The sequence below is a fragment of the Hyperoodon ampullatus genome (assembly GCF_949752795.1).
Source record: "Hyperoodon ampullatus genome assembly, chromosome: 4".
In the NCBI taxonomy this organism is placed as follows: Eukaryota; Metazoa; Chordata; class Mammalia; order Artiodactyla; family Ziphiidae; genus Hyperoodon; species Hyperoodon ampullatus.
The window spans coordinates 148,227,657-148,254,413 of NC_136917.1; the positions used below are offsets into that span (position 1 = coordinate 148,227,657).

Genomic DNA, 26,757 nt, shown 5'->3' on the forward strand with positions numbered 1-26,757 from the left:
TCAGTCTTAGATCTGGGCATTTGAGTGTTTGTTGACATCTTAAACTCACAGCTTTATTGGTTGACCCCAAACCTGCAGTTGAACATTCCCTGAGCTGCACAGTCTTCTGTGCTCACGTGTCTCTCCTGCTTTTCAAAGATGCTGATTTCAACAAAGCTATCATACATCAATGAGTGATTATGCTGGATTGGAGCAAAATAAAGCGGGGAGTTATTTTCCAATAGAGAGGAAATTGAAAACAGGACTTGAGAAGGCCAGAAATTCAAGCTGAAAAATGCATAAGTTCATAGGGAGAAGAATTTTCCCATTCCTGATTATTTTCCAAGTAGAACAGTCATGTAATAAATATGTAGTAAGTGATCATTGTATCCCAAGAACTATCCTGGAATTCAGTTACGGATAAGAAACAGTTTCTGCCTTTGGGTAAGTTTTCAGAAATCAAAAGTTTGGTTAAGTCAATAAGTAAATTCAGTAGACAAACTGCTTTCTACTGTGCTGTGCCAGGTGGTTTTTTTTTTTTTTGTTTGTTTGTTTGGCTTTTTTTTGTGGTACGCGGGCCTCTTACTGTTGTGGCCTCTCCCGTTGCGGAGCACAGGCTCAGGATGCACAGGCTCAGCAGCCATGGCTCACGGGCCCAGCCACTCTGTGGAATGTGAGATCTTCCTGGACCAGGGCACGAACCCATGTCCCCTGCATCGGCAGGCGGACTCTCAACCACTGCGCCACCAGGGAAGCCCTGTGCTAGGTTTTTTTTTGGTCTGTAGGGAGGGGTATGGAATTAATCTAATTCTTACTCTGCCACTGACTTACAGCCTTTCAAGCAGGTTCTTGGGTGTCAGCTTCCTCTCTTGGAAGAGATGGAATAATAATTCCAACCTTGTAAATCTCACAGCCCTATAAATCTCACAGGGCTCATATTCACAGAGTATCACACAGAATAATGGCTGTGAAGCCCTTTGAAATCTAGGAAACATTATGTAGTCCCCATCTTCAAGAAACCTACTTTAGGGTCAGAGATATGAGATAGACGAATGCAAAACAGTCAGCACAGACTCCTGGACAGTCCATGTTCAAGAACCAATATTTGGTGGTTAACTTAAAATGTCATTGGAAAGGAAGGCTAAAAATGGAGCAGTTTGGTAAAAATACGGATTTTTTTCAAAATATCAAGAAATTTAGTGTTATGTAGCAACTATGTGTGGTTTGCAGCTGCTAAGACTGATGACATAGTCTTTACCATGAATCCTGAGAAATGACTGTCCTATTAGGTTTCCCCTGAAGGCAGTCTAGCTGCCTGTGCCCTACAGAGCCTGGAGGGACCACTAGGGAGAGGGACCTGCCACGGCGTCCATGTGTGTATCAGCGCCATGCTACAGGATTCCCCTAACTCTTTGGAAATGGTATCTCCCCACCTTTGGTTAACTACCCATCTTTAAATTTCATAAAAGGTCCTGGATCTGTATACATGTGTGAGTATGGTTTTTGTCTAGTTTTTAATCTGAGTCCACCTGACACAGGCAAGAAAACGGAGCTTAGGATGCCTGAGTGAGACTATGTGGCTATATGGATATAAAGGGAAAAGCTCATATCATTAAACTAATAGATTCCAAAAAATACGTAAACAGTTTACATTAATTTAATAGCATCAAACCCTAGGGAAGATAATATTACTATCTCTTTTTAAAAATTAAGTGATCTGTTTAAATCATTTCACTCTTTGTGGATCTACTATCCAACAGGCATAGCCCAGGGAGACTTCAGTTTTACTATTTCATGGTTTGCATTTTCAGTTTGTAAAGGGTAAATGGTTAGTCCTGAGCCTTAGGTGGTCTCCCAGAGATACATATTTACATGGGAAACTAAAATTGAACAGAAACTTTATACAAAGATAGAGAACGATTTTAGCTGCACAGTTCAGTTTCTACTGGGCCTGTCCTGATTTGCCATAAACCTTAGCATGAGAACCAACACATCTTTCCACCAAACTAGACTAACAGCCGTCTCTCTTTTCCAGTGTTCTGTTTCCTGTGGTGGTGGAGTGCGGATTCGCAGTGTCACATGTGCCAAGAACCACAATGAGCCCTGCGATGTGACAAAGAAACCCAATAGCCGAGCTCTATGTGGCCTCCAGCAATGCCCATCTAGCCGGAGAATTCTAAAACCCAACAAAGGCACAATTTCCAATGGGAAAAAGCTACCAACAACTGACCCCTTCAAGCCCATCCCTCCAACTACACCTAGTCCTAGGGTGCTGACTACACCCAGTCCTAGGATGCTGACTACACCCAGTCCTAGGATGCTGACTACACCCACAGTGCCTGGGCCTATGAGCACAAGTGCTCTGACGATCAACAGCCCTGGTCCTACCACAGCCTCCAAAGAAGGAGACCTGGATGGGAAACAGTGGCAGAATAGCTCAACACAAACTGAACTGGACTCCCATTATGTCATTTCCACTGGAAGTACTTCCCAGCCCATCCTCACTTCCTGGTCTTTGAGTACCCAGCCAAATGAAGAGAATGTTTCCAATCCAGACACTGGTCCTATCTCAGAGGGAGACCTTGTAGTCACAACAATGAGTGGTTCTGATTTGTCAACTTCCAGCAATCCTGTGACATGGCAGGTGACTCCATTTTATAATCCCTTGACCAAAGAGCCAGAAATGGAGATTCATAGTGGCTCAGGGGAAGACCGTGAACAACCTGAGAACAAAGATGAGAACAACTCTGTGACATGGACCCAGATCAGAGTACCTGGAAGTGATGCTCCAGTGGAAAGAAGTACAGAAATGCCACTTGGACCTCCGCCAACACCTTATCTTAGAGGGGCATCCCTGTGGCCACCCTTCAGCACAGTGTCGGAAGGACTGGTGCCCAGCCAAAGGCCCACCACTGTCAAAAATGGTGCACCCAGAGCTGAGGGGATGGTCACTGAAAAGCCAGCTAACACTCCACTGCCTCTGGGAGGAGACCACCAGCCAGCATACTCAGAAAAGCCAGTAAACCATCACCCCCGAGAACTTCCAAGCAACATGAATCTAACACAGAGTTCCGGACCAGTCCTGACTGAGGAAGACGCAACAAGTCTGATTGCTGAAGGGTTTTTGCTGAATGCCTCAGATTACAAGCAGCTCTCAACAGGCCGCAGCCCTGTGCACTGGACTGTTGGAAACTGGAGCGAGGTAGGAGTTCTATTTCTTACCCAGGCCTGATTCTATATGGAAATTAGCTAAGGGTGTTGTATTCCTGTGTAAATTTCAAAATGGACTTGTGTAAAACATAGTCTAATGTACAAAAAAGTGAAGCAATCAGGTCCATGCCCTCACCTCCCTCTTCACCTCCTTAACTCCAAAAATGAAAGAAAAAAAAATCCAGGGAAGGAGAACAAATGTAGTGATATATAGTGAAAAGAACCTGGAACTAAATCAGGAGACCTGAGTCAGCCAGATGTGTGACAGTGGAGAATTCAGTCTGTCTCTCTGAGCCTGCTTTTGATCTACAGAACAGTGGAACTAGTGTAGATCACCGCTCCTCTCCAGTGTCCCTTCCAGCTACAAACTGTAATGATGCTGTGAAGAGGGACCACTGGAAGGACCTGAGTTCATATTTCATTCAGAAAGCCAGTGTTGAGACTCTGGGTTAAACCTGTCAAGCAATCACAATTCGAATGGAAATCTAAGACAAATTTCTTTAAAAGTATTCTATAGCTCAGTGTATCAAGCATTTCTTTTCTTTTTGGACTCAGTGTTTGCCTGCATTAAAAAAAATCGTTTTAGCTTATTAAAAGGATTAGAAGATAGAGGAAGAAGAAAATAAACATGAGGACAAAGTGTTGGTCCCTGTTTTCAGGTTTGAGGAATTTGGCTAGATATTTGTTTCTTCATTTCTAGAGCTAATTACATCCTTTGAAGCATCAAAATCATTTCTCACCCACTTGAATTTCAAATGCATAGTATTTGAACTTGTTAAAAATAACTTGACAATGCAAAAGAGGACTTTGTGGCAAAATAATCACATGTTGATGTCATTCAGCATTTTTGATGACAACGCATGACTCATCTCTCTAGCTAAAAAGAAGTGTTAACAGCTAATATAAAATAATAATATATTTCATTTATGAAGCATGTTAATTTCCAAACCACTTCCATATGTAGTCTACTATTTTCTCTTTTTGACAGTCCTGGGGAGTAGGTAGGGTCTTGTTTATACCAATTTATGTAGAGAAAAACTAAGATTTTTAACAGTTAAGTAACTTGTCTTTGGACATGTCAGTTGGATGATGAATCTTCTAAATCTTTCTGCTCTTATCTGCTGTCTCTCTAGTGAATTTTAGTACCAATCGACAATTTAGCTATATAAAATTCTTTTGTTTGAATTAATCAGCATCATTGGTCCTGAAATTGACTATAGTGGCAATAAAAAAGGTATATTCAAACTTCCAAAATTTTTTGTTTGCATTTGAACTATGTTTCACATTGATTTACTTTAAGTTCTAAAGTTAAATCACACTCATTTCATTTTCTGTCAATGGAGGGGCATCTTATTATCCCCATTTGGAAGTAAAGAATCCGGGTTCAGGAGGAGAAAAGATTTTCATGCTTAAGAGTAATCCTATTTGTTGTAAAAAAGGAGAGGAGTGGGTCTCATGATCCCTGACATTTTAGTCAGGTTTCTTTCCATTAGGAATGTCCTAATGGGCTCTTAATGATGAGGAGGATGTTGACAATGAACATCTATAAAGTGTGTGCCATGCTTTATAGCATGATTTTATGCTAATTCACATGCATTCATGTGAATGTGTGAATCCTCACCACAGGCCAAGGAGATTTGTAATATTGCCCCCCATTGTAGAGATAAGGAAACTGGAGCTGAAAGGTGAAGCCAGAATCACACACACTCATGAGTGACATGGCAGGGATTTGAACCCAAGCAGACAGACTTCATAGCCTATGATCCATTGCTTTGCAAATCAGAAAACATCACCACTCTCTCTACCTTCTGCTATTTTTGTTTCTTCTTTGGTCATATGACATAAAAACAATGCCAGTTATGTGGTGACCCTGGGTAGACAGATGAGAAAATCACATAGTTCACAAGAAGGAACTTAAAATAACATTGAGGGCTCCATGGTTACTTTTGAGTTCATAGGGGCAAATGGTGCACATAATGTCACTGCAGTGGGTTCAGCCTAGATATTTTGAAATAAAAATGTTCTATTTAGGTTTTATGAATGATATCCTTTTAAGTAGTACCACCCAAGGGTATCTTTCTTTCCAAAAGCATGGGGCATCCCTTAAGGACAGATAAATAGGCTTATTGTTCTGCATCCAAGAAAGCAGTCTGGACAGTGTGTCCATACTCAAAGACAAAGAGAACAAGTTATGGAAACTGAGGCTACTAGTTAATTTGTAGGATTTTGTTAATTAGCCAATGGAGATGAAGTCTGAAAGTACCTACCATTAAAGACACTGTGGGCCTTGAGAAGAATACAAGCTAGGTCAAACAGAGTGTGAAAGTGTAGATCATAAAAGGCATATATATGGGATCAGTATCAGAATAAAGTATGAATGACATGTGTACAGTATATGTATGTAATTAGAAATCACGCACACACACAACAACAGCTAGGCTGTTGTTAACCAATAGAGCCAAACAAGTTATGGTTTGCCAGAAATTGATTTCTCACTCAGCATAATAATACAAGGTGATTCCATGTCTGCAGTGGTGGTAGTAGAAAATGATGCTGGGAATCCAGTCTGACAATGGCTCTGCCATCCTCCCGTCTTCAAATTTGCCCTGGGGTCACCATCCTAGTCACAGTCAGAAAGGGAAAAGAGCACAGAGGCACTCCCATGAGAGGTTTTATGGGCCAAGCCTAGAAGGGGCACTTATCAATTCTGCACACATTCCATTGTCTAGAACTCAGTCATATGACCAAACCAAACAGCAAGGTGGATGGAAAATGTAATCTAATTGTATACCCAGGAAAATGAGGAAAAAAGGTTGTAGTGAGTATCTAGCAGTCTCTGCCACTGAATGACATGGCCCACTGTGTGTTTTAGGTAGCTCATTCTGGAAGCAGTGAGGATGAGGGATTTGACCTTTTGGGAGGATACTACAGTAGTCCAGATGAGGAATGAGAACTAGGACAAGAATGCTTGGGATGAAGAAGGGAAGATGAATTCAGGAGTCACTGAGAACTTGAGATCAGCAGGACTTTGTGGGGAATTGAATGGTGGGGTATGAAGAGTAGAGAAGAGAGGAGGAGTCTGTCATGACTATTCTGTTGGAATCGTGGGTGTCCGTTAGGTGATGCTCCTATAAACTGAGATATAGTACAATGTATAGGAAGAGTAAGTTTCAAAAGAGACAAAGAAAGGAAGGTTGATGAGTTCAGTTACAGATCAAATTTAGTTGATAGGACCTGTGGGATATCCAAAGGATAACCAGCAGATGTTTGTGTGTATGGGTCTGAGGTTCTTGAGAGAGGTGAAAACTGGAGATAAAATTTGGTAGCCATGATCAATAGGTAGAAGTTAGAACCTTGGAAGTGAAGGAGGTCACCCAAGCACAGCCTGTAGGCTGCAAAGAGGAGTGGTCCAGGGTTGGGACTCTGGAAAACACCAACATTTTCAGGAGCTGGCTGACAAAGAGATACCATGTGAAAGACTGGTAAGGAACAGTCTAATATTTAAGGCTTAAATCAAGAAATGTGGTGCCACAGACGTCTAGGAACATGAAGACTGACAGTGGGCCTAATGGATCTTACAATTAGAAGGTCACTGGTGACTTTGGGGAGAACATTTATAGTATTGAGATGGAAGGGGATACCAAAGTGCAGCCCAAAGGAGAGACCCTTTTGGAGGCTATCGCAGTTCTCAGATGGGACAGTCCCCACATTAGGACTGTTAATAAAGATGGACAGCTCTTCTCAGTCCAAAAGTTCATACAAAAGTTTCATTAAAAAGTAGCTTTAGGATGACCCAGAAATTAGTTTCCTTTCCCATGCTCTTATGTAAATGTATTTTAACGCATTTGTCCTGAGGATATTTAATACATGTTAATTAATTGATCTAATGAGAAGTTACTATATCCAAATAAACTAAACCTAAATAAAAGTACCTATCAACCCTGATGACTGTTTGAGCCCAGAGGTTAACTGACGCATTTTGATTTTAGTAGATCAAGATACAAAAATTAATTCTACCTCATGTCATACCTTTGACAGAAATAAAGTCTCTTATTGAATACATCATAGCTCACCAAAAATTTGACAACCGTGGTGGAGCCATTGAGAGCTATTAATTCTAGGCAGTTTGGCTGGAAAGGGGGAATTGGCCCAGACTGCAGAGGTTTGTAAAGCTACAAGGATATTACAAGAACAGAGTTCCACATTTGGCAGGAGGCTTGGTGCCTGCTCCCTTTATGCACCTTTTGAGACAAAATGTTTAATACACAGAATTGTCTGAGAGGATCAGGATTCAGAATGAAGACTTTGGGTTTTGAGTTTCCCACTCTCCCCTGATTTTTTATTCTACCCATATCTGAAGTTGTTTCTTTAGGATTGTCCCTCCCTGTAATGGCGTCACTGGCCACTCAATCACCACACCTTAGGAACCCCAGGATCACCACTGGTATCAGTCTTCCCTTGTCCTACTAGAAAAACCCTAACAGTTTTTCAAGTCTGTGTCATCTCATCATTTCTGTCATCTCCTCTTCATTTCCTGTCAGTTAGGCTCAGGAGTTTCCAGTCTAACAGTGGGAGGCATCTGGAAAAGAGTAGGGATGCTTTTGTTTGTTACAATGATGGGGGATGGAGGCTGCTACCAGAATTCAGTGTCTGAGAGCCAAAGACAATGAGGGTCCTGTGACATTGAGGGAAGTCCAAAATACCAATAGTGCCCCAATAGTTGAGAATGGAGAACCCTTGCTTACTACTCTGGTTAGGACTTTTGCCTTTGCCCTTACTGGTCTGGGCGCTTCCAATCTCTCCCCTCCCCAATGCTTTCCATACATCGTCACGAGAGATGTAAGACCGCCATATTACTCTTCTGAATGGAATTTTCGAATCATTCCAAACTCCTGATCACAAATCATTAATGTCTCTCCATTACATATCAGATAAAATCCACTCTAATATCCAACAGCCTTCAGGTTCTCGAATAATTCTGCTTTCAACCTACTTCCTCCTATGACTTCATCCATCGTAAGCTTCACCAAATCTAAACTGCTCAGTTTCCACTAAACCTTCTGCTCGTCTCAGTTCAATGCCTTTGTTTATGCTGTTCCCTCTGCCTGGAATTTCCTTCTCTTTCTCCTTTGTCCTTTTATGTTCTACCTGTTGTTCAGTATCAAGCTTTGAGCTTCTTCTTGCATAAAGCCTTTCCTGCTCTTTAAGATTGGAAGTATTGTAATTTCTAAAGTTCCTTAACATTCGATCTGAAATTTCTCTCTGTGTCCTCCCTTTGTGTCCTGTGTTGAAGGGGTGTTCATGTCCCCCAGCATACACAGCATGTTCCTCTAACTACCTGTGATTTTGAAAATTACTAAAGAATTGATGTAAAAACCGAGTTAACACTGTAAATAGACATAAATCTAGAAAGCAGATGCTTTGGGTTTGAGTATTGGCTCCATCATTGACTAACTGTATGTTCTCACTGCACCCATCTCCTCATCTTTAAAATGAGGATGATGTCGAGGCCTGATTCATAAGATTGTTATGAGATAAAAGGAATAACTATGTGTAGGAGAGTGTCAGGCACATAGTAAGTACCAGTAAGCATTGGCTTTGATATCTGTTTATAAGACAGAAAATGTAGGTGCTTCACAGTATGCATGGGTGTGGATCTCATTTTGACAGAAGATCACCTCTCGTCAAATTGCCTCATCATTCAGTCGGATCCCTTGGGCCAGTCAGTGAAATGTATGCTGTTCAGTCCTGTAAATGGAAGTGACAGTAAAATTTTCCACAGCCTTTCATAGCAGTTTTCGCAGGATTCTGATGGAGAGCTGCACATTAGTTCCAGCTCTGAACACCCCCAAACCTGCTCCTTGACCTGGTAAATCGGTTGTCATAGGGTCACTAGCTGTAACGAGGGAGAAAGTTCCCAGAACAAGCAAGTTGTCCCTTCTGCCTCCTTAGGGTCCTCCTCCCTTCTCTGACCTCCCCCCTGCACTCCTAATTTGAAACTAACTTAAGAGACAATCAGTGGAATCCCCTTTTACTTACTGCGTTCCATGGACATCCTCCTGTCAGCTTCACCTTTGGACTCATTTGCTGTCTAAATAGAAATTGTCAAAAAGGAATTAAACAAATGTCTACTCACAACATCTGAATCTAACAGGACTAGATTCAGAGCTCCAGAGACATGTGTTTATTTACAACATAAATATGGTACAAAGAACTGTAGACATCACTTGTGATGTACCAGGGTCATCAGTAGCCTGGGGATTTGGTCTCACTAGCTCCTGTCCTGGGTTTGGGGCAAACGTCATGTTTTTCTCCATGTCGTAATGTGAAATTAACGTTGTACTGTCTGTGTTATCTTAAGCGTGACTGCTAAGCTCTCTTAGCAGATTTCCGGGCCCCGGAAATCTGGAAAGTGGGACTCATAACGCTGACCTTGCAGGTACGCTATGTTTAATAGGTAACACTTGTAGAACACTCACTTTGTGTGTGTGTTACCTCTGTTGTTCTCACAGCAACTTAATAAATGAGGTCTTAAGTGTTATCACCAGTTTCACATGCTAGGGAAGTTAGGAAACTGCAAAAGATTGCACAGTCAACTGCAGAATTATAATTGCATCCTGAGTCTCAGAGGTTAGAGAAAATATAGGAAAGGTACCTGTTGTATAGTTGTATCAGTTGTCCATTGCCACAATAATGCTATATAACAACCAACCACAAAGTCTCAGTAAACATTAATTTTTGTCCATGAGTTTCTGGGTCAGCTAGGAGTATCTGCTGACCCGGGCTGAGCTTAGCTGACCTCAGCTTGGCTTGTCAAGCATTTGCTGAAGGGTCAGCTGAAGGCTGGCTGGTCTGAGATGGGCTTGGCTGGGTCACCCAGCTGGGTTTCACATGATCTCTCATCCTCCAGCAGGCTAGCCCAGTTTTATTCTCATGGCAGAGACAAGGGTCCAAGAGAGAACAAGAACCAGCAAGGCCTCTTGAGAACTGGCACAAAAGCATCCACTGCAATTTCTTGGCAAAAGAAAGTTGCAAGAACAGTCCTGATTCAGCAGCTGGGGAAATACATTTCACCATATGATGAGAGGAGCTGTGAAGTCCATTGAAAAGAGCATAGGTGTGAACAATGGGGCCACTAGTGCAATCAATCTATGCACTTCAGCTGTTATTATCTCTAACGTATATATATGTATACCATATATATATACACACATAATATAGTACAGAGGAAAAAAAGCTAGGAACTTATGAGAGATTCAAATCCAATCCTAAAGAATTTTAAGGAGAAGAATTTACCTCCATAAATGAGCCAGTTGAAAAAATGTTGACCGAGGCTATTTTCTGCTCTTCCCTTTCTATGAGCAGCATTGGTGAAATGCGGCAGTGTGCCTGCAGCTCACCCACTTCCTCAGGCCTTCACGCCAGGACACTTTTCTTTTTTTTTTAACATCTTTATTGGAGTATAATTGCTTTACAATGGTGTGTTAGTTTCTGCTGTATAACAAAGTGAATCAGTTATACATATACATATGTTCCCATATCTCTTCCCTCTTGCGTCTCCCTCCCTCCCACCCTCCCTATCCCACCCCTCTAGGTGGCCACAAAGCACCGAGCTGATCTCCCTTTGCTCTGCAGCTGCTTCCCACTAGCTATCTATTTTACACTTGGTAGTGTATATATGTCCATGCCTCTCTCTCACTTCATCCCAGCTTACCCTTCCCCCTCCCCGTATCCTCAAGCCCCTTCTCTGGTAGGTCTGTGTCTTTATTCCCATCTTGTCCCTAGGTTCTTCATGACCATTTTTTTTTTTTTAAATTCCATATGTATGGGTTAGCATACGGTATTTGTTTTTCTCTTTCTGACTTACTTCACTCTGTATGACAGACTCTAGGTCCACCCACCAGGATACTTTTTAAAGGGAAGCACATCTCCATTTGCACTGGGTTTTCCTCCCACAGAGAAATCAGGGATTCGCAAGCCTGGCTGCTTATTAGAATCACCTGGGATTTGTTTCTTAAATACTCCTGCCTGAGCCCTACCCACAGGCGTTAAGATGGTTTGGGGTTGGAGCCTCAGCGCTGGTTTGTTCAAAAGCTCTGCAGGCCGTTTTAGTGAGTAGCCAAGATTGAGGACCCCCGACTCCAGGGTGGGGTGGGGTGTGTCTGAGAAAGCAGCCCTGAGCCTCTTCTCTCTCCTCCCCTCCACGCCCCTGGCAGTGTTCCACCACATGTGGCCTGGGGGCCTACTGGCGGAGCGTGCAGTGCAGCACCCACGTGGATTCCGACTGCGCTGCCCTGCAGAGGCCTGACCCTGCTAAGAGGTGCCACCTCCGTCCCTGCGCTGGCTGGAAAGTGGGAAACTGGAGCAAGGTAACTGATCAGGCTCAGCAGTGTTGGAGGTGTTGGGGGGGCGGGGAGGGACTTATACGAGAGTCATTTGCTAAAGCAGGTTTCCTTCCTCCCTTCCTGCCTCCTTTCTGCCCTTTGCTTTGATAAACTGGTGAGTGCGTAAATCAGGTGTTACCAGAGGCCTGCTTCAAGTTACACAATAGCCTGAGAACAAGCAGAGTTTTCAGTAGCCCACATGTTCTTATCTGCCTGTCTTCCCTTACTGGATAAACTGAGAAAAAAAAATTTAATTTGTGTAATTAAGTGCTTGTCCAGCATGCAACACTATTTCTAAATTGCTTAAATTTAGCATTATAATTAATAATGATACATTAGCACAAGTGTAATTAAATCATCGTTCAGCAGCTGCTCACAAAGCAAGTATAGCACTGAATCTGCCAGACTCAAAATGAAAAGAAAACTGAAACAGAAAGACACATTTGGTCTTTAAAAGTGTATGTCCTATATTCATCTTTCTGAAGTGCAATTTTCCTGTCCTTGCTAATCTAGCTGTGGTTACTCACTTTTCTGTGCTGCCTGCATAGTCCCTCGTGAAAGGCTTTATCAGGTTTTAGGATTAGTCAGGCTTGGTTCTTCTGGGCACCAGTCAGGCCCAACCTGCCTGTCACCCTGATGGGGCTGAGCCAGCCCCTGGGGGATACAGATGCAGCCAGGTCATAGAGACATTGGTCAGAGGTGGGGTTAAGAGCTGTTTGGCAGAAGGAGTGAGAGGTATGAGCTGTGCATACACCTTCTGTTTGTGAAGCACACCCACCTGTAAGACACCCTGCAGGCTCCTGTCTTCTCTCTGGGGAGCCTGTTTCCCTTGATGGCCTTGACACAGAAGGGAAAAGAGCTACCCAGAAATTTGGGGAGGCTGGCATCCCCTCTAGATGTTAGCGCCCTCATCTTGTAGAAAACTCACGTCCCCAGACAAGCAGGGCCATGAGGTGTCCCACTGGACGTCTCTGGTTCTCCTGGCAGACTTATCTGACAGACAGGAGTGTGGAATGTCATTTATCTGTATTAGGCCCCTTTTCCCAAAGGAAGGCTCTGATCTTTGGCAAAAGAGAGGAAGTAGTGTGACTCCCTGAGAAAATCACCACGCATTTCTCTGATGCCTGCCAACCTCCCTTTTTCTGTTTTTATACCACTTTTCTTTCAGGAACAAATGCTGGTTCTTTTTTCTTTCTCTTCCAACTCATAACAAACTCAAGATCACAAAAGGACTAAATGCCTGGCTACAAGTTCTCTTCCATATCCAGAAGGATCTCAAGCAACATTTCTATCCCTGACCTTGCCAAATGTTGACCAAGTCCTGAAGTTCCACTTTCCCATCACTGGGACTAATCCTTTCCTTGGAAATTACATGGCTCATAGAAAGGACAGATGTGTGAACTAGCTCACACTTTTAAAAAGGTCCCTCCACTGTAAAATTCTAGGAATTCTAGCTGATATAAAAGCCTGAATGGGAAATCCGGGAGCTCTTCTCTGGGGTCACACCCCCTAAAGAAAGCCCTGCTCTGCCAGCTCATCCTTTCGGTGTCTGTCTCTGGGTCTCTTCTCTCTCATGGCCGGGAGGCTTGTAGATGTATTTATTAACCCTGTAGACTCCTGGTGTTTCGTAGAAGCTGTCTCTGACACATCACCAAGTTCTTCCAGAATGTGGTAACCACCCATCTAAACTCAAACCCTCAAAGTTACTGCATTCCTATCAGTAAGGAAAATATCTCCTCTCTCAGAATAATAGATAAACCTTATGTCAAAGACACTATTTAACTACTGATAGTCAATTGCCCTGACGTCTGTTTTTTCTATCATTGGGGACATTGAATACATGACTTCCATTTTCCCTAGGAATGTTGATTTAAATTTTATCTTAAATTTTTGGTGACTGAATGATACAGCCTTTTGACTACCACTTTATTAACCAGTTCATATGCATGTCTAAAGTCCAAATCATACACTAGGAAAGATTTGAAGGCCTCCTTAGTTTCACTATTCTATCGGGACTCTTAAACTTATTCAGTGGCCAACCTCCAAACCCTAGAGTAGGAAAATAGACACCCTGGTTTTGCCTTTAAATATCCAGAGGGTTTAGATTCTGCCAACTTGATGGTTTAGCTTTTCACAAATACTTTCTCCGAGGGAAGAATTCTAATTTGATCATGAATCTTTCTGCATTATCCCACTGACCACTATCCCAGATCCAGAGGCACTTTAATCTTGTAGGACTAAGGGTATTCTGCAGCCTCACTTGAACCCGCAGGGATCACACCAGAGGCCCCGGGTTACTCACCAGCAACTCCCCACTGCTGTGTTTGCTGTCTGAATTGTAGCTGTTTTACTGGCTTCTGTTTCCAGCACCACTCATCTCCATGATGGAGCCCTGATGCAACTGCTATGGACACTTTCTCATACATGTGGCAGTACAATGAGCCTGTACATTCAGATCTTTACCTTTAAAAAGTCTAGAAGTTGGTTTTTTTTTTTTTTTTTTTTTGGAATGGCTTGCTTCTTCTTCATGCATTGATCTGTCTGAAACAAATTCCAGGTCATAGTCCTCAAGTTTGTCCCAGAGGTGTACTTGAGAAGACATAGTTCTGCAGAATTGAATCCTGGAAGCAGCACTGGGCCTGGGATCAGACACGTCTGGGTTGGCAGCTCCACTTTGTCACCAGCATAGAATGCTTGTCCTTTCTTCCAACCTCTTAGGAGCTTTAGTTTTCTCACCTCTGAGAAATGAAGTGGATCCTACGGCAGCTACTAATCTTATAAAGTTGTACAGATCAAAAGAGTGTGTGTGCAACAACTTTGTAAATGGTAAAAGACTGTTCAGATGAAGCGTTGGGCAAACTTTGAGCTCTGGGTAAAGGTTAGGAGTAGTTCTCAGGCGTTTGCTAACTTCTGGCTTCCTGGACTTGGGGCAGGGGTGTTGTGGAAAGGTGGCAGTGGAGTAAGTCCTGTCCATCCATCAGGTCTCCACTCCCCAGGATTAAGCAGACAAGGTGAACCATGAGCTTTGGAGGACTTGACCTACCTTGCATCCTGGCACTCGCCAAATATCACCAAGTGCCCGACACTGCACAAGAATTTTAGGTAAACAATTTTATTTTTATCCAATAAACGACCTTCTTTATAATTCCCACTGAGGAAATGAAGGCTTGGAGGGTTTAAGTCACTAACACATGATCAGCTAGTATTAATACTCTCAGTTCTGAGAAACCATCAACTGAGGGACGGATCATCAATTTAATGACAGCCTTTCAGAAAGAAAGGAAACACTACACAATAAATATGTACATCAGTTGTAAGACACATGCCAATTTCAGAACATTAAAATTTGCATAAGAAAAAAGGTGATTCTTGTGCTGGAAGAAATGCTGTAAGTGACAAAATGAGCTTGAAAAACCTTCACCTGGGTTTGACACCAAAGCTATGCATCCTCACAGCCCCACACACTTCCTGATTGAACATTTTGCCTGTACCTCCTGCAGTTTTGTAAACTTTATTATCTTTCTTAGAATGATAATAACTTTTTGTAGTTAAGTCTAACAGATCTTGATTATTTCTGAAATGAATCAAAGATTTTTACATTTTCTTGGAATGCCTTGTCTTCCCACCTAGGAAGTGTTGCAATTTTATTTTAGCAGTAGCTGACATTATTACCTGTAGCTTTTTTTGGAAAATAAAAGTGGCAGCCTTTTCTTATGGCCTTGAGTTTCATACTATTCAGTGCTACATTTTTTTAGATCTGAACTTTTACAAATGAATAAAATAGGGAAAGAGCCCTGTCTTGCTAAATACAGTCCCTGACTCTCATACATAACATGTTCCCAGAAACATACATTAAAGCCCAATGTGCAAAAGTCAAAACAGAACTGCACGTTATGGGGGAGATTCTGTGCCCAGAGAGCAAAAACTGACCAGCTGGAAGGTGAATAATACACTCAAAATCACTGCATTTATTTTCTCTTGATATAATTTGTTGTACATCTAAACTGTCACCCACTCTTGGAAGCCCCAAGTGTTTTAGATGAAGGAATCCCCAAGTAGAGAAAAGAACAGCAATCAATTGGAAACCTTTAGGACCACAGAAAGCATGAACACAAGACGACTCAAGCTGAGGACTGATGTCCAGACTGTGAGGCCCTCCATCATGGCCCCTTCCCATCTCTCTTTGTCCACCCCTTCCCTCTGCTCTAGCATTCTGATGGACATGTTCCTGAACAAGCCTTATTGCTTCATGGCACTGCACCTGTATATGCCATTGCCCCCACTTTGAATGTCCCCCACGCTATTTTGCCTGCTGAGTGAGCATCTACTCATCTTACATGATTCAGCTCAAGCTTTGGCTCCTCTATTCAAGCCCTGCCTCGCTTCTTCAGGTGAAATTGACCACCACCTCCTTTGTTCCCTCACTAGATCATGAACGACTTATGACATAGAATCTTTACGACTTCTACTCATTACATGACTTCTTCCTTCTGCTAGATTGGGATACAGAAGCTGGAATATAGTTAAGTGCCCAATAACAGGGAGGAAGTGAAGTGGAAATGGGGTGGGGGGAAGATGGACAGATGAATTTGGATGCTGTTCAACACAGAATTTTTGGAATGAATTATTTGATCTTAAGGGTCTTATGAATCTGTTTAACATAAGGAAAGGAGCAGAAAAGAATTATTTCCATATCCTGGTTTAGTACTTGGAGAGCAAGAAAGCATTCTGAAATCAAAGCAGAATACAAGTCCAGTGATCCCAGACACATATCACTCTAGAATGCTGGGAGAATTTAACCATCCAGCTTATCCTCCTTTTAATACCGATGGAGAAACGGAGGCTTAGACAGGTGAAGTCACGTAGCCACTTGGTGTCAGGGTCATACTTGAATGCGATCTGCTGACCTCCCAATCTCACGTTGGTTAACTTCATTATACTCATCTGAACACTTGGTAGCAGTCTAATGTGGAAAGTGTATCAGGATGACTCCATAAATCAGAATCAACACAAGGAAGAAATGGTTATGATTTCATTTTCTCTCTGCCAGTAGCTCCTGTAAACTAAGAGGAATTTTCTTTCTAACTCAGTCTGGTTTGCTGATCACATCAGTTAAACAAACTGGTATAAGAAGCAGAAAATGGTTAGGCCTGTTTGGACACAACTGTACATTAGCCAGTCTTTCCATTCTCCTCAGTCTGGCTCCTGTCCTCAGTCTGGTCCACAGACCCCAGGTTAGGAAAACTTGAATACAAATAACCCTCCTTTAGGGCAATAAGAAAATGAATATAATATTTGCATTCAGCAAACAAAGGCAAAACAGTTTTTGAAGTGGAGTGAGTTAATATCCTGCCACTTCACTCCTGCTAACTGAATCAGAGGCCCTTCTGAACATGAAACAGAAGAGTCACAGATTTAGTGAGTATCTTCCCTTATTATTTACTTCACCATATTAATAAACTTCATTTCCCACTGAATGTGAATGTACTCTTTGACAGAAAGGTAATGCAAATTTGAAAAATCTAGGAATAACAGATAGTAGCAACAAATGAAAAATAAGAAAACAAAACCCCATTGTACACTTATGTCTTAGAAAATTCATCTTTCTAATAAAGAGCCCTCTTCTTTTAGCCATGGGTTATTTCCTGGAAATCTGTTTGTTAGACAAATGGCTGCTTTGTGTGGAAATTATTAGCATGCTTCTGCATTTGTTCTGGCGCTGATTTTATTTTATTTTTTAACATCTTTATTGGAGTATAATTGCTTTACAATGGTGTGTTAGTTTCTGCTTTATAACAAAATGAATCAACTATACATATACATATATCCCCATATCTCCTCCCTCTTGCATCTCCCTCCCACCCTCCCTATCCCACCCCTCTAGGTGGTCACAAAGCACCAAGCTGATCTCCCTGTGCCGCGCACTGCCTCCCACTAGCTATTTTACATTTGGTAGTATTTTAAAGTCCATGCCACTCTCTTACTTTGTCCCAGCTTACCCTTCCCCCTCCCCATGTCCTCAAGTCCATTCTCTATGTCTGTGTCTTTATTCCTGTCTGCCCCTAGGTTCTTCAGAATGCTTTTTTTTTTTTTTAGATACCATATATATATATTAGCATATGGTATTTGTCTTTCTCTTTCTGACTTACTTCACTCTGTATGCAGACTCTAGGTCCATCCACCTCACTACAAATAACTCAATTTTGTTTCTTTTTATGGCTGAGTAATATTCCATTGTATATATGTCCACATCTTCTTTATCCATTCATCTGTTGATGGACATTTAGGTTGCTTCCATATCCTATTGTAAAGAAAGCTGCAAGGAACATTGTGGTACATGACACTTTTTGAATTATGGTTTTCTCAGGGTATATGCCCAGTAGTGGGACTGATGGGTCATATGGTAGTTCTATTTTTAGTTTTTTAAAGAACCTCCATAGTGTTCTCCGTAGAGGCTGTACCAATTCACATTCCCACCAGCAGTGCAAGAGGGTTCCCTTTTCTCCACACCCTCTCCAGCACTTATTGTTTGTAGCTTTTTTGATGATGGCCATTCTGACTGGTGTGAAGTGATACCTCATTTTAGTTTTGATTTGAATTTTTCTAATCATTAGTGATGTTGAGCATTCTTTCATGTGTTTGTTGGCAATCTGCATATCTTCTTTGGAGAAATGTCTATTCCTGTCTTCTGCCCATTTTTGGATTGGGTTGTTTGTTTTTCTGATATTGGGTTACATGAGCTTCTTGTAAGTTTTGGAGGTTAATCCTTTGTCAGTTGCTTCATTTGCAAATATTTTCTCCCATTCTGAAGGTTGTCTTTTCATCTTGTTTATGGTTTCCTTTGCTGTGCAAAAGATTTTAAGTTTCATTAGGTCCTATTTGTTTATTTTTGGGGTTATTTTTCTTTCTTTTTTTTTTTTTTTTGAGGTACGCAGGCCTCTCACTGTTGTGGCCTCTCCCATTGCGGAGCACAGGCTTCTGGACGCGCAGGCTCAGCGGCCATGGATCACGGGCCCAGCTGCTCCACAGCATGTGGGATCTTCCCGGACAGGGGCACGAACCCATATCCCCTGCATCGGCAGGCGGATTCTCAACCACTGCGCCACCAGGGAAGCCCTATTTTTGTTTTTTTATCCATTTCTTTAGGAGGTGGTTCAAAAAGGATTTTGCTGTGATTTATGTCATACAATGTCCTGCCTATGTTTTCCTCTAAGAGTTTTATAGTGTCTAGCCCTACATTTAGGTCTTTAATCCATTTGGAGTTTATTTCTGTGTATGGTGTTAGGGAGTGTTCTAATTTCATTCTTTTACATGTAGCTGTCCAGTTTTCCCAGCACCACTTACTGAAGAGGCTGTCTTTTCTCCATTGTATATTCTTGCCTCCTTTATCAAATATAAGGTAACCATATGTGTGCGGGTTGATCTCTGGGCTTTCTATCCTGTTCCATTGATCTATATTTCTGTTTTTGTGCCAGTACCATACTCTCTTGATTACTGTAGCTTTGTAGTATAGTATGAAGTCTGGGAGCCTGATTCCTCCAGCTCCATTTTTTTTTCTCAAGATTGCTTTGGCTATTCGGGGTCTTTGTGTTTCCACACAAGTTGTGAAATTTTTTGTTCTAATTCTGTGAAAAATGCCATTGGTCATATGATAGGGATTGCATTGAATCTGTAGATTGCTTTGGGTAGTACAGACATTTCACAATGTTGATTCTTCCAATCCAAGAACATGGTATATCTCTCCATCTGTTTGTATCATCTTTAATTTCTTTCATGGGTGTCTTATACTTTTCTGTATACAGGTGTTTTGTCTCCTTAGGTAGGTTTATTCCTAGGTATTTCATTCTTTTTGTTGAAATGGTAAATGAGGGTGTTTCCTGAATTTCTCTTTCAGATTTTTCATCATTAGTGTATAGGAATGCAAGAGGTTTCTGTGCATTAATTTTTTGTCCTGCTACTTTACCAAATTCATTGATTAGCTCTAGTAATTTTCTGGTAGCATCTTTACAATTCTCTATGTATAGTATCATGTCATCTGCAAACAGTGACAGCCTTACTTCTTCTTTTCCGATTTGGATTCCATTTATTTCTTTTTCTTCTCTGATTGCTGTGGCTAAAACTTCCAAAACTATGTTGAATAATAGTGGTGAGAGTGGACAACCTTGTCTTTTTCCTGCTCATAGTGGAAATGGTTTCAGTTTTTCAACATTTAGAATGATATTGGCTGTGGTTTTGTCATATATGGCCTTTATTATGTTGAGGCAAGTTCCCTCTATGCCTACTTTCTGGAGGGTTTTTTTTAATCATAAATAGGTGTTGAATTTCTCAAAAGCTTTTTCTGCATCTATGAGATGATCATATGGTTTTTCTCCAATTTGTTCATATGGTTTATCACATTGATTGATTTGCATATATTGAAGAATCCTTGCATTCCTGGGATAAACCCCACTTGATCATGGTGTTTGATCCTTTTAATGTGCTGTTGGATTCTGTTTGCTAGTATTTTGTTGAGGATTTCTGCATCTGTGTTCATCAGTGATATTGGCCTGTAGTTTTCTTTCTTTGTGACATCTTTGTCTGGTTTTGGTATCAGGGTGATGTTGGCCTCATAGTATGAGGTTGGGAGTGTTCCTCCCTCTGCCATATTTTGGAAGAGTTTGAGAAGGATAGGTGTTAGCTCTTCTCTAAATGTTTGATAGAAGTCTCCTGTGAAGCCATCTGGTCCTGGGCTTTTGTTTGTTGGAAGATTTTTAATCACATTTTCAATTTCAGTGCTTGTGATTGGTCTCTTTATATTTTCTCTTTCTTCCTGGCTCAGTCTTGGAAGGGTGTGCTTTTCTAAGAATTTGTCCATTTCTTCTACATTGTCCATTTTATTGGCATAGAGTTGCTGGTAGTAATCTCTCATGAGCCTTTGTATTTCTGCAGTGTCAGTTGTTACTTCTCCTTTTTCATTTCTAATTCTATTGATTTGAGTCTTGTCTGTTTTTGTCTTGATGAGTCTGGCTAATGGTTTATCAATTTTGTTTATCTTCTCAAAGAACCAGCTTTTAGTTTTGTTGATCGTTGCTATTGTTTCCTTCATTTCTTTTTCATTTATTTCTGATCTGATCTTTATGATTTCTTTCCTTCTGCTTACTTTGGGTTTTTTTTTTTTTGTTCTTCCTCTAATTACTTTAGGTGTAAGGTTAGGGTGTTTATTTGAGATGTTTCTTGTTTCTTGAGGTAGGATTGTATTGCTATAAACTTCCCTCTTAGAACTGCTTTTGCTGCATGCCATAGGTTTTGGGTTGTCGTGTTTTAATTGTTATTTGTTTCTAGGTATTTTTTGGTTTCCACTTTGGTTTCTTCAGTGATCTCTTCGTTATTAAGTAATATAGTGTTTAGCTTCTGTGTGTTTGTATTTTTTACAGATTTCTTCCTATAATTGATATCTAGTCTCATAGCATTGTGGTCGGAAAAGATACTTGATATGATTTCAATTTTCTTAAATTTACCAAGGCTTTGTTTGTGACCCAAGATATGATCTATATTGGAGAATGTTCCATGAGCACTTGAGAAGAAAGTGCATTCTTTTGTTTTTGGATGGAATGTCCTATAAATATCAATTAAGTGTTCTTGTTTAGTGTATCATTTAAAGCTTGTGTTTCCTTATTTATTTTCATTTTGGATGATCTGTCCATTGGTGAAAGTGGGGTGTTAAAGTCTCCTACTATGAATGTGTTACTGTCAACTTCCTCTTTTATGGCTGTTAGTATTTGCCTTATGTATTGAGATGCTCCTGTGTTGGGTGCATAAACATTTACAATTATTATATCTTCTTCTTGGATCAATCCCTTGATCATTATGTAGTGTCCTTCTTTGTCTCTTGTAATAGTCTTTATTTTAAAGTCTATTTTGTATGATATGAGGATTGCTACTCCAGCTTTCTTTTGATTTCCATTTGCATGGAATATCTTTTTCCATCCCCTCACTTTCAATCTGTATGTTTCCCTAGGTCTGAAGTGGGTCTCTTGTAGACAGCATATGTATGGGTCTTGTTTTTGTATCAATTCAGCCAATCCATGTCTTTGGTTGGAGCATTTAATCCATTTACATTTAAGGTAATTTTCAATATATATGATCTGTTACCATTTTCTTAATTGTTTTGGGTTTGTTATTGTAGTTCTGTTCCTTCTCTTCTGTTTCCTGCCTAGAGAAGTTCCTTTAGCATTTGTTGTAAAGCTGGTTTGATGGTGCTGAATTCTCTTACCTTTTGCTTGTCTATAAAGGTTTTAATTTCTCTGTTGAATCTGAATGAGATCCTTGCTGGGTAGGGCAATCTTGGTTGTAGGTTTTTCCCTTTCATCACTTTAAATATGTCCTGCCACTTCCTTCTTGCTTGCAGAGTTTCTGCTGAAAGGTCAGCTTTTAGCTTATGGGAATTCCCTTGTATGTTATTTGTTGTTTTTCCCTTGCTGCTTTTAATATTTTTTCTTTGTATTTAACTGTTGATAGTTTGATTAATATGTGAAGTGGCATGTTTCTCTTTGGATTTATCCTGTATGGACTCTCTGCACTTCCTTGATTGATTGACTATTTTCTTTCCCATATTATGGAAGTTTTCAGCCATAATTTCTTCAAATATTTTCTCAGTTCCTTTCTTTTTCTCTTCGTCTTCTGGGACCCCTATAATTCAAATGTTGGTGCATTTAATGCTGTCCCAGTGGTCTCTGAGATTGTCCTCAATTCTTTTCATTCTTTTTTTCTTTATTCTGCTCTGCAGTAGTTATTTCCACTCTTTTATCTTCCAGGTCACTTATGCATTCTTCTGCCTCAGTTATTCTGCCATTGATCCCTTCTAGAGAATTTTTAATTTCATTTATTGTGTTGTTCATCATTGTTTGTTTGCTCTTTAGTTCTTCTAGGTCCTTGTTAAACATTTCTTGTATTTTCTCCATTCTATTTCCAATTTTAGGATCATCTTTAGTGTCATTATTCTGAATTCCTTTTCAGGTATACTGCCTCTTTCCTCTTCATTTGTTTGGTCTGGTGAGTTTTTATGCTCCTTTATCTGCTGTGTGTTTCTCTGTCTTCTCATTTTTCCTAACTTACTGTGTTTTGGCTCTCCTTTTCACATTCTGCAGGTTGGTACTTCCCATTGTTTTTGGTGTCTGCCCCCAGTGGCTAAGGTTGGTTCAGTGGGTTGTGTAGGCTTCCTGGTGGAGGGGACTAATGCCTGTGTTCTGGTGGATGAGCCTGGATCTTGCCTTTCTGGTGGGCAGCACCGCATCTGTGGTGTGTTTTGGGGTGTCTGTGAACTGAGTATGATTTTAGGCAGCCTCTCTGCTAATGAGTGGGGTTGTGTTCCTTTCTTGCTAGTTGTTTGGCATAGGGTGTCCAGCACTGTAGTTTGCTGGTTGTTGAATGGAGCTGGGTCTTAGCGTTGAGGTGGAGATCTCTGGGAGAGCTTTCACCATTTGATATTACGTGGAGCCGGGAGGTCTCTGGTGGACCAATGTCCTGAACTCGGCTCTCCCACCTCAGAGGCACAGGCCTGACCCCCAGCCAGAGCACCAAGACCCTGTCAGCCACACGGTAGATCCGCAGTTGATCATAAAATGATATAACTCAGGAACAGCCAGATGAAAGGGATGCATAGGGCAAGGCACAGGGAATAGGAGCGGAGTTCCCATGCCTTCCTCAGGCACACCACTCTCCCAGCACCTCCATGTGTTCTCCAACCCAGAAGCTCCTATTCTGTGGCTGATTTTAAATTGGCAGTTACTTTTTTCTCTGTGTACTTACAGCATGGCAGGCAAATGAAATTTTGAATTTGCTTTTGGGGGGGCTGTCTGGCAAGTGTTGCTTATTTCTGAGAAGCTAAACACACTTGATTTATGGAAACATTAGAGCCTCAATCTGCCCCCTTGTCATATGGGCCCACATCTTCTATGTTACAGCCCAAGGTTTGATGTCAGGTGACTTGTGCAATCTGCCTGGTGGCAGAAGAATGGGGATCAGTATTTTGGGATATACCTCTACTGAAAGGTTTTGAGGAATTTTCTTTCACCATCCACAACCCTACAATTATGTTTATGCCACCATAACCAGAAAGAGAGCATGATATTTTACCATGTAGAGAGAGGGCCAGATGAAAATATGCCTTACAGCAATGGGCACAGCTTGGTGGTGGTGCATTTTCTCAGCCAAGACTGTAATGATATCATCAATGGAAGAATTGAGAGGTTGAAGAAGGATGCTCCGTATAGCGACCACAGATCTCTTTAGTCCACTGGGAGCCCCCGGTTGCTGTTTTCTCAGAATTCATATATTCATTCAGCAAGCTGTGGGTAACATCTATGCTGTGACTGGCCCCATGCTAGATGCTCAAGACACAATGGTGACCAGGGTAGATAGGCTTCCAACTTCAGGGCAGTGATAGCTTAATAGAAAGGATGGACAGAATAAATAAAAGTTGTTTCATATTTCAAGTTCTTTTGATGGAAACAAAGAAGGATCTGAGATAAATAACAAGAGGGATAGGTATCCTTTGGAGAAGGTATTCAAGGAAGGCCTCGCAGAGAAGGTGACTTTTACACTAAGTTAAAGGAAGGGCAGTAGCAAGTAATGTGAAGCGTGGAGGAAGGAAGATTTGGGGCACGAGGACCACAGGACATATTGTTAATCCACGGAGAATCTGGGGGAGAGGGGCTGAGGAGCACAGGGGTCAGGCTCCATGCCACCTACTTCGGGTCCCCACCTGAGTGTGGGCAGTGACAAGACAGGCTAGGACTGGCCTTGAGAGACTAGGATGCACAGGCAAGACGAGCTGAAGGGAAACTGATGGCACTAGCATTCTACACAGACTGTAGACAGACCAAGTCTTGGAAGCTCAAGTTACGATTAAGTAAAATCTAACTAGGTGGGGGATGGAGAAGCTTCCAGAATCCAAGAGGTCAGAGGGTGAACCAGAGAAGTCCTCCAGAATAGGCCACGTAAACTCTGGTTTTACGTGACCCGGGCTCAGCCGTGTTTATCATGGTCTTAAGGAAATCAGCAGCCTGCGAGTGAACAGTGCCCTTTACTGAGAGCAGGGTGCAGGGGCCGCTGTGCAAGGTACGGGCACAGGGTAGGGGGCCTGAGGGGGGCCTCTGTAAGGGCTTGCTGCAGGCACATGCTGAGAAAACCCTTGGCGATGGAGGCTATAGAAGGAAGGATGGTAGGCGATGGTGCTGTATGGGGAAACCTGGCAGTAGGGGCAAGGACAGGGTTGGCCCACTCCCTGAATCAAACCACTGAGCAGTTATTCAGTTTATTTTCCTTATAGAGGCCCTTCCCTTGTAACAAGGAACCCATCCTGCATTCAGACTCAGGGAGAAAACAGGTTTTCAGCAGGATTCTGAGGGACAGGTGGCTGTGGCTTTGCAGAGAGCTCCCCTGACAGTGGTTCCGTTTGCCTCAAATGAACACAGGCATCTTAGGGAACGGCCGCCCACTGAGAGGATGCTGCACCAGCCTCACCCCAAGCCCACCCCTGCGGCTGTAATCTTCGTGACAGCCCCATAGGTAACGGTTACTATCCCAGTTTACAGATATGACAGCTGAGGCTCAGAATGTTTCTGCAACTCGCCCAAGGGCTCACTATGAGTGAGTGACAGAACTGGACTTTTCACCTGGTTCTCACCCTTCCACACCTGCATTTTCTGTCATTGGGAGGCCCCTCTTGGGAAGCTGCTCAAGTGACTCCCTTTCTGAGGGAAGACAGTTTACTAACCCCTCTTCATGACTGGAAGCCTGGAACTTCGTGATGCTTTGTGAAACCCCTGGGAATCCAGGCATGGATGGTCTGATGCCAAGGTCTCAGGTGTCCCCTTTTCTCTCGCTCTCCATACAGTGCTCCAGAAACTGCAGCGGGGGCTTCCAGATCCGGGAGATTCAGTGTGTGGACAGCCGGGACCACCGCAGCCTGAGGCCATTTCACTGCCAGTTCCTGGCTGGCCCTCGTCCTCCACTGAGCATGAGCTGTAACCTGGAGCCCTGCGAGGAGTGGCAGGTGGAGCCTTGGAGCCAGGTACGGCGCCTAGTACACCATCCGGACAACCTGGCAACCATGAATCTCTGTGTTACCTTGTGAGTCTAGATGTCGGGGAAGACCACACATGTATCAAGCCAGCGCCAGGCCTCCATTCAGCCACCTTCCATTGGGTGTGTTACTGAACCAAACTTGGGTCACTTGTCCATACACAGTAAAGCCGATCTACTGACACCAGGTTGTGGTGAAGGAAAGTGCAGCGTTTATTGCAGGGCGCCAAGCAAGGAGTCCAGGGCAGCTAGTGCTCAAAAGGCCTGAACTCCTCGAAGGCTTTCAGGGAAAGGTTTTTAAAGACAGGTTGAGGGAGGAGGGGTTGTGATCAGCTTGTGGACATCCTTCCGATTGGTTGGTGGTGCGGTAATGGGGAGTCAGCATCATCAGCATCACGAACCTTCTGATTCCAACCCGTCTGAGGTCTATGTGCTTGTGGGCACCATACAGTTAACTTCTTCCACCTGGTGGGTGTTTAAGTCTGCAAAATAGCTCAAAAGATGTGGCTCAGAATATTATCTATAGACCTTGAGGAGGAACTAAAGGTCCTTGACTTTGTTTAATAGCTAAACTATTATTATTTTGTCTTGCTTGACTGTTTTCCTTTCTGAGTCTTCTCACCTCACTGATTAAATTTACTCTTTGGAGATCGGGGAAGGCCTAGGAGGCTAAAATGCTTCTATAGACAAGAGGCAGGTGGAGAACATGATGGGATGAGGGGGCGAGGCTGTTCTGGGAAAGCCCCATAGGGTCCTGTTTGGTGACAGGTGGGGAGGCGGGGCAGATCCAACAACTTGAAGGCTATGTTGTGTGATTTAAACTGTGACTGCTCAATGGTTTATTACAACCTAGTCTCAATGGATATACTGGGGAATTGGGGTCCCTCTGGGGAGATGTACGTGTACCACTGTGGTGAGAGGCATTTAGGACAGAGCATCACATGCCCCTCTTAGGCTTCTGCAGTGGGGCTGGGGGCAATGGTCAGATCCTTTCCACACACAGTATTTAATTTCAGAGTTCCACCACTCAGTTATATGCCCAGATCCTCGTTTACACAAATAAAAAGAGGGGTGTGTGTGTGTGTGTCCATCCTGTTTTGTGAGGGCTGAGGCTCTGCTG

The 26,757-nt window shown here is 42.3% G+C and overlaps 1 protein-coding gene across 1 annotated transcript in view; it reads left to right on the top strand.

Moving 5' to 3' along the window:
* The window catches only part of ADAMTS12 (ADAM metallopeptidase with thrombospondin type 1 motif 12), a gene marked incomplete at both ends in the record, with an annotated part of 398,160 nt that overhangs the window by 321,903 nt on the left and 49,500 nt on the right, over nt 1-26,757 (top strand). Inside the window, 3 exons of the mRNA XM_079701994.1 lie at nt 2,015-3,181; nt 11,406-11,558; nt 25,450-25,626. Of these exons, the coding sequence (XP_079558120.1) occupies nt 2,015-3,181; nt 11,406-11,558; nt 25,450-25,626 (1,497 nt within the window). The remainder of the gene's footprint in view (nt 1-2,014; nt 3,182-11,405; nt 11,559-25,449; nt 25,627-26,757) is intronic.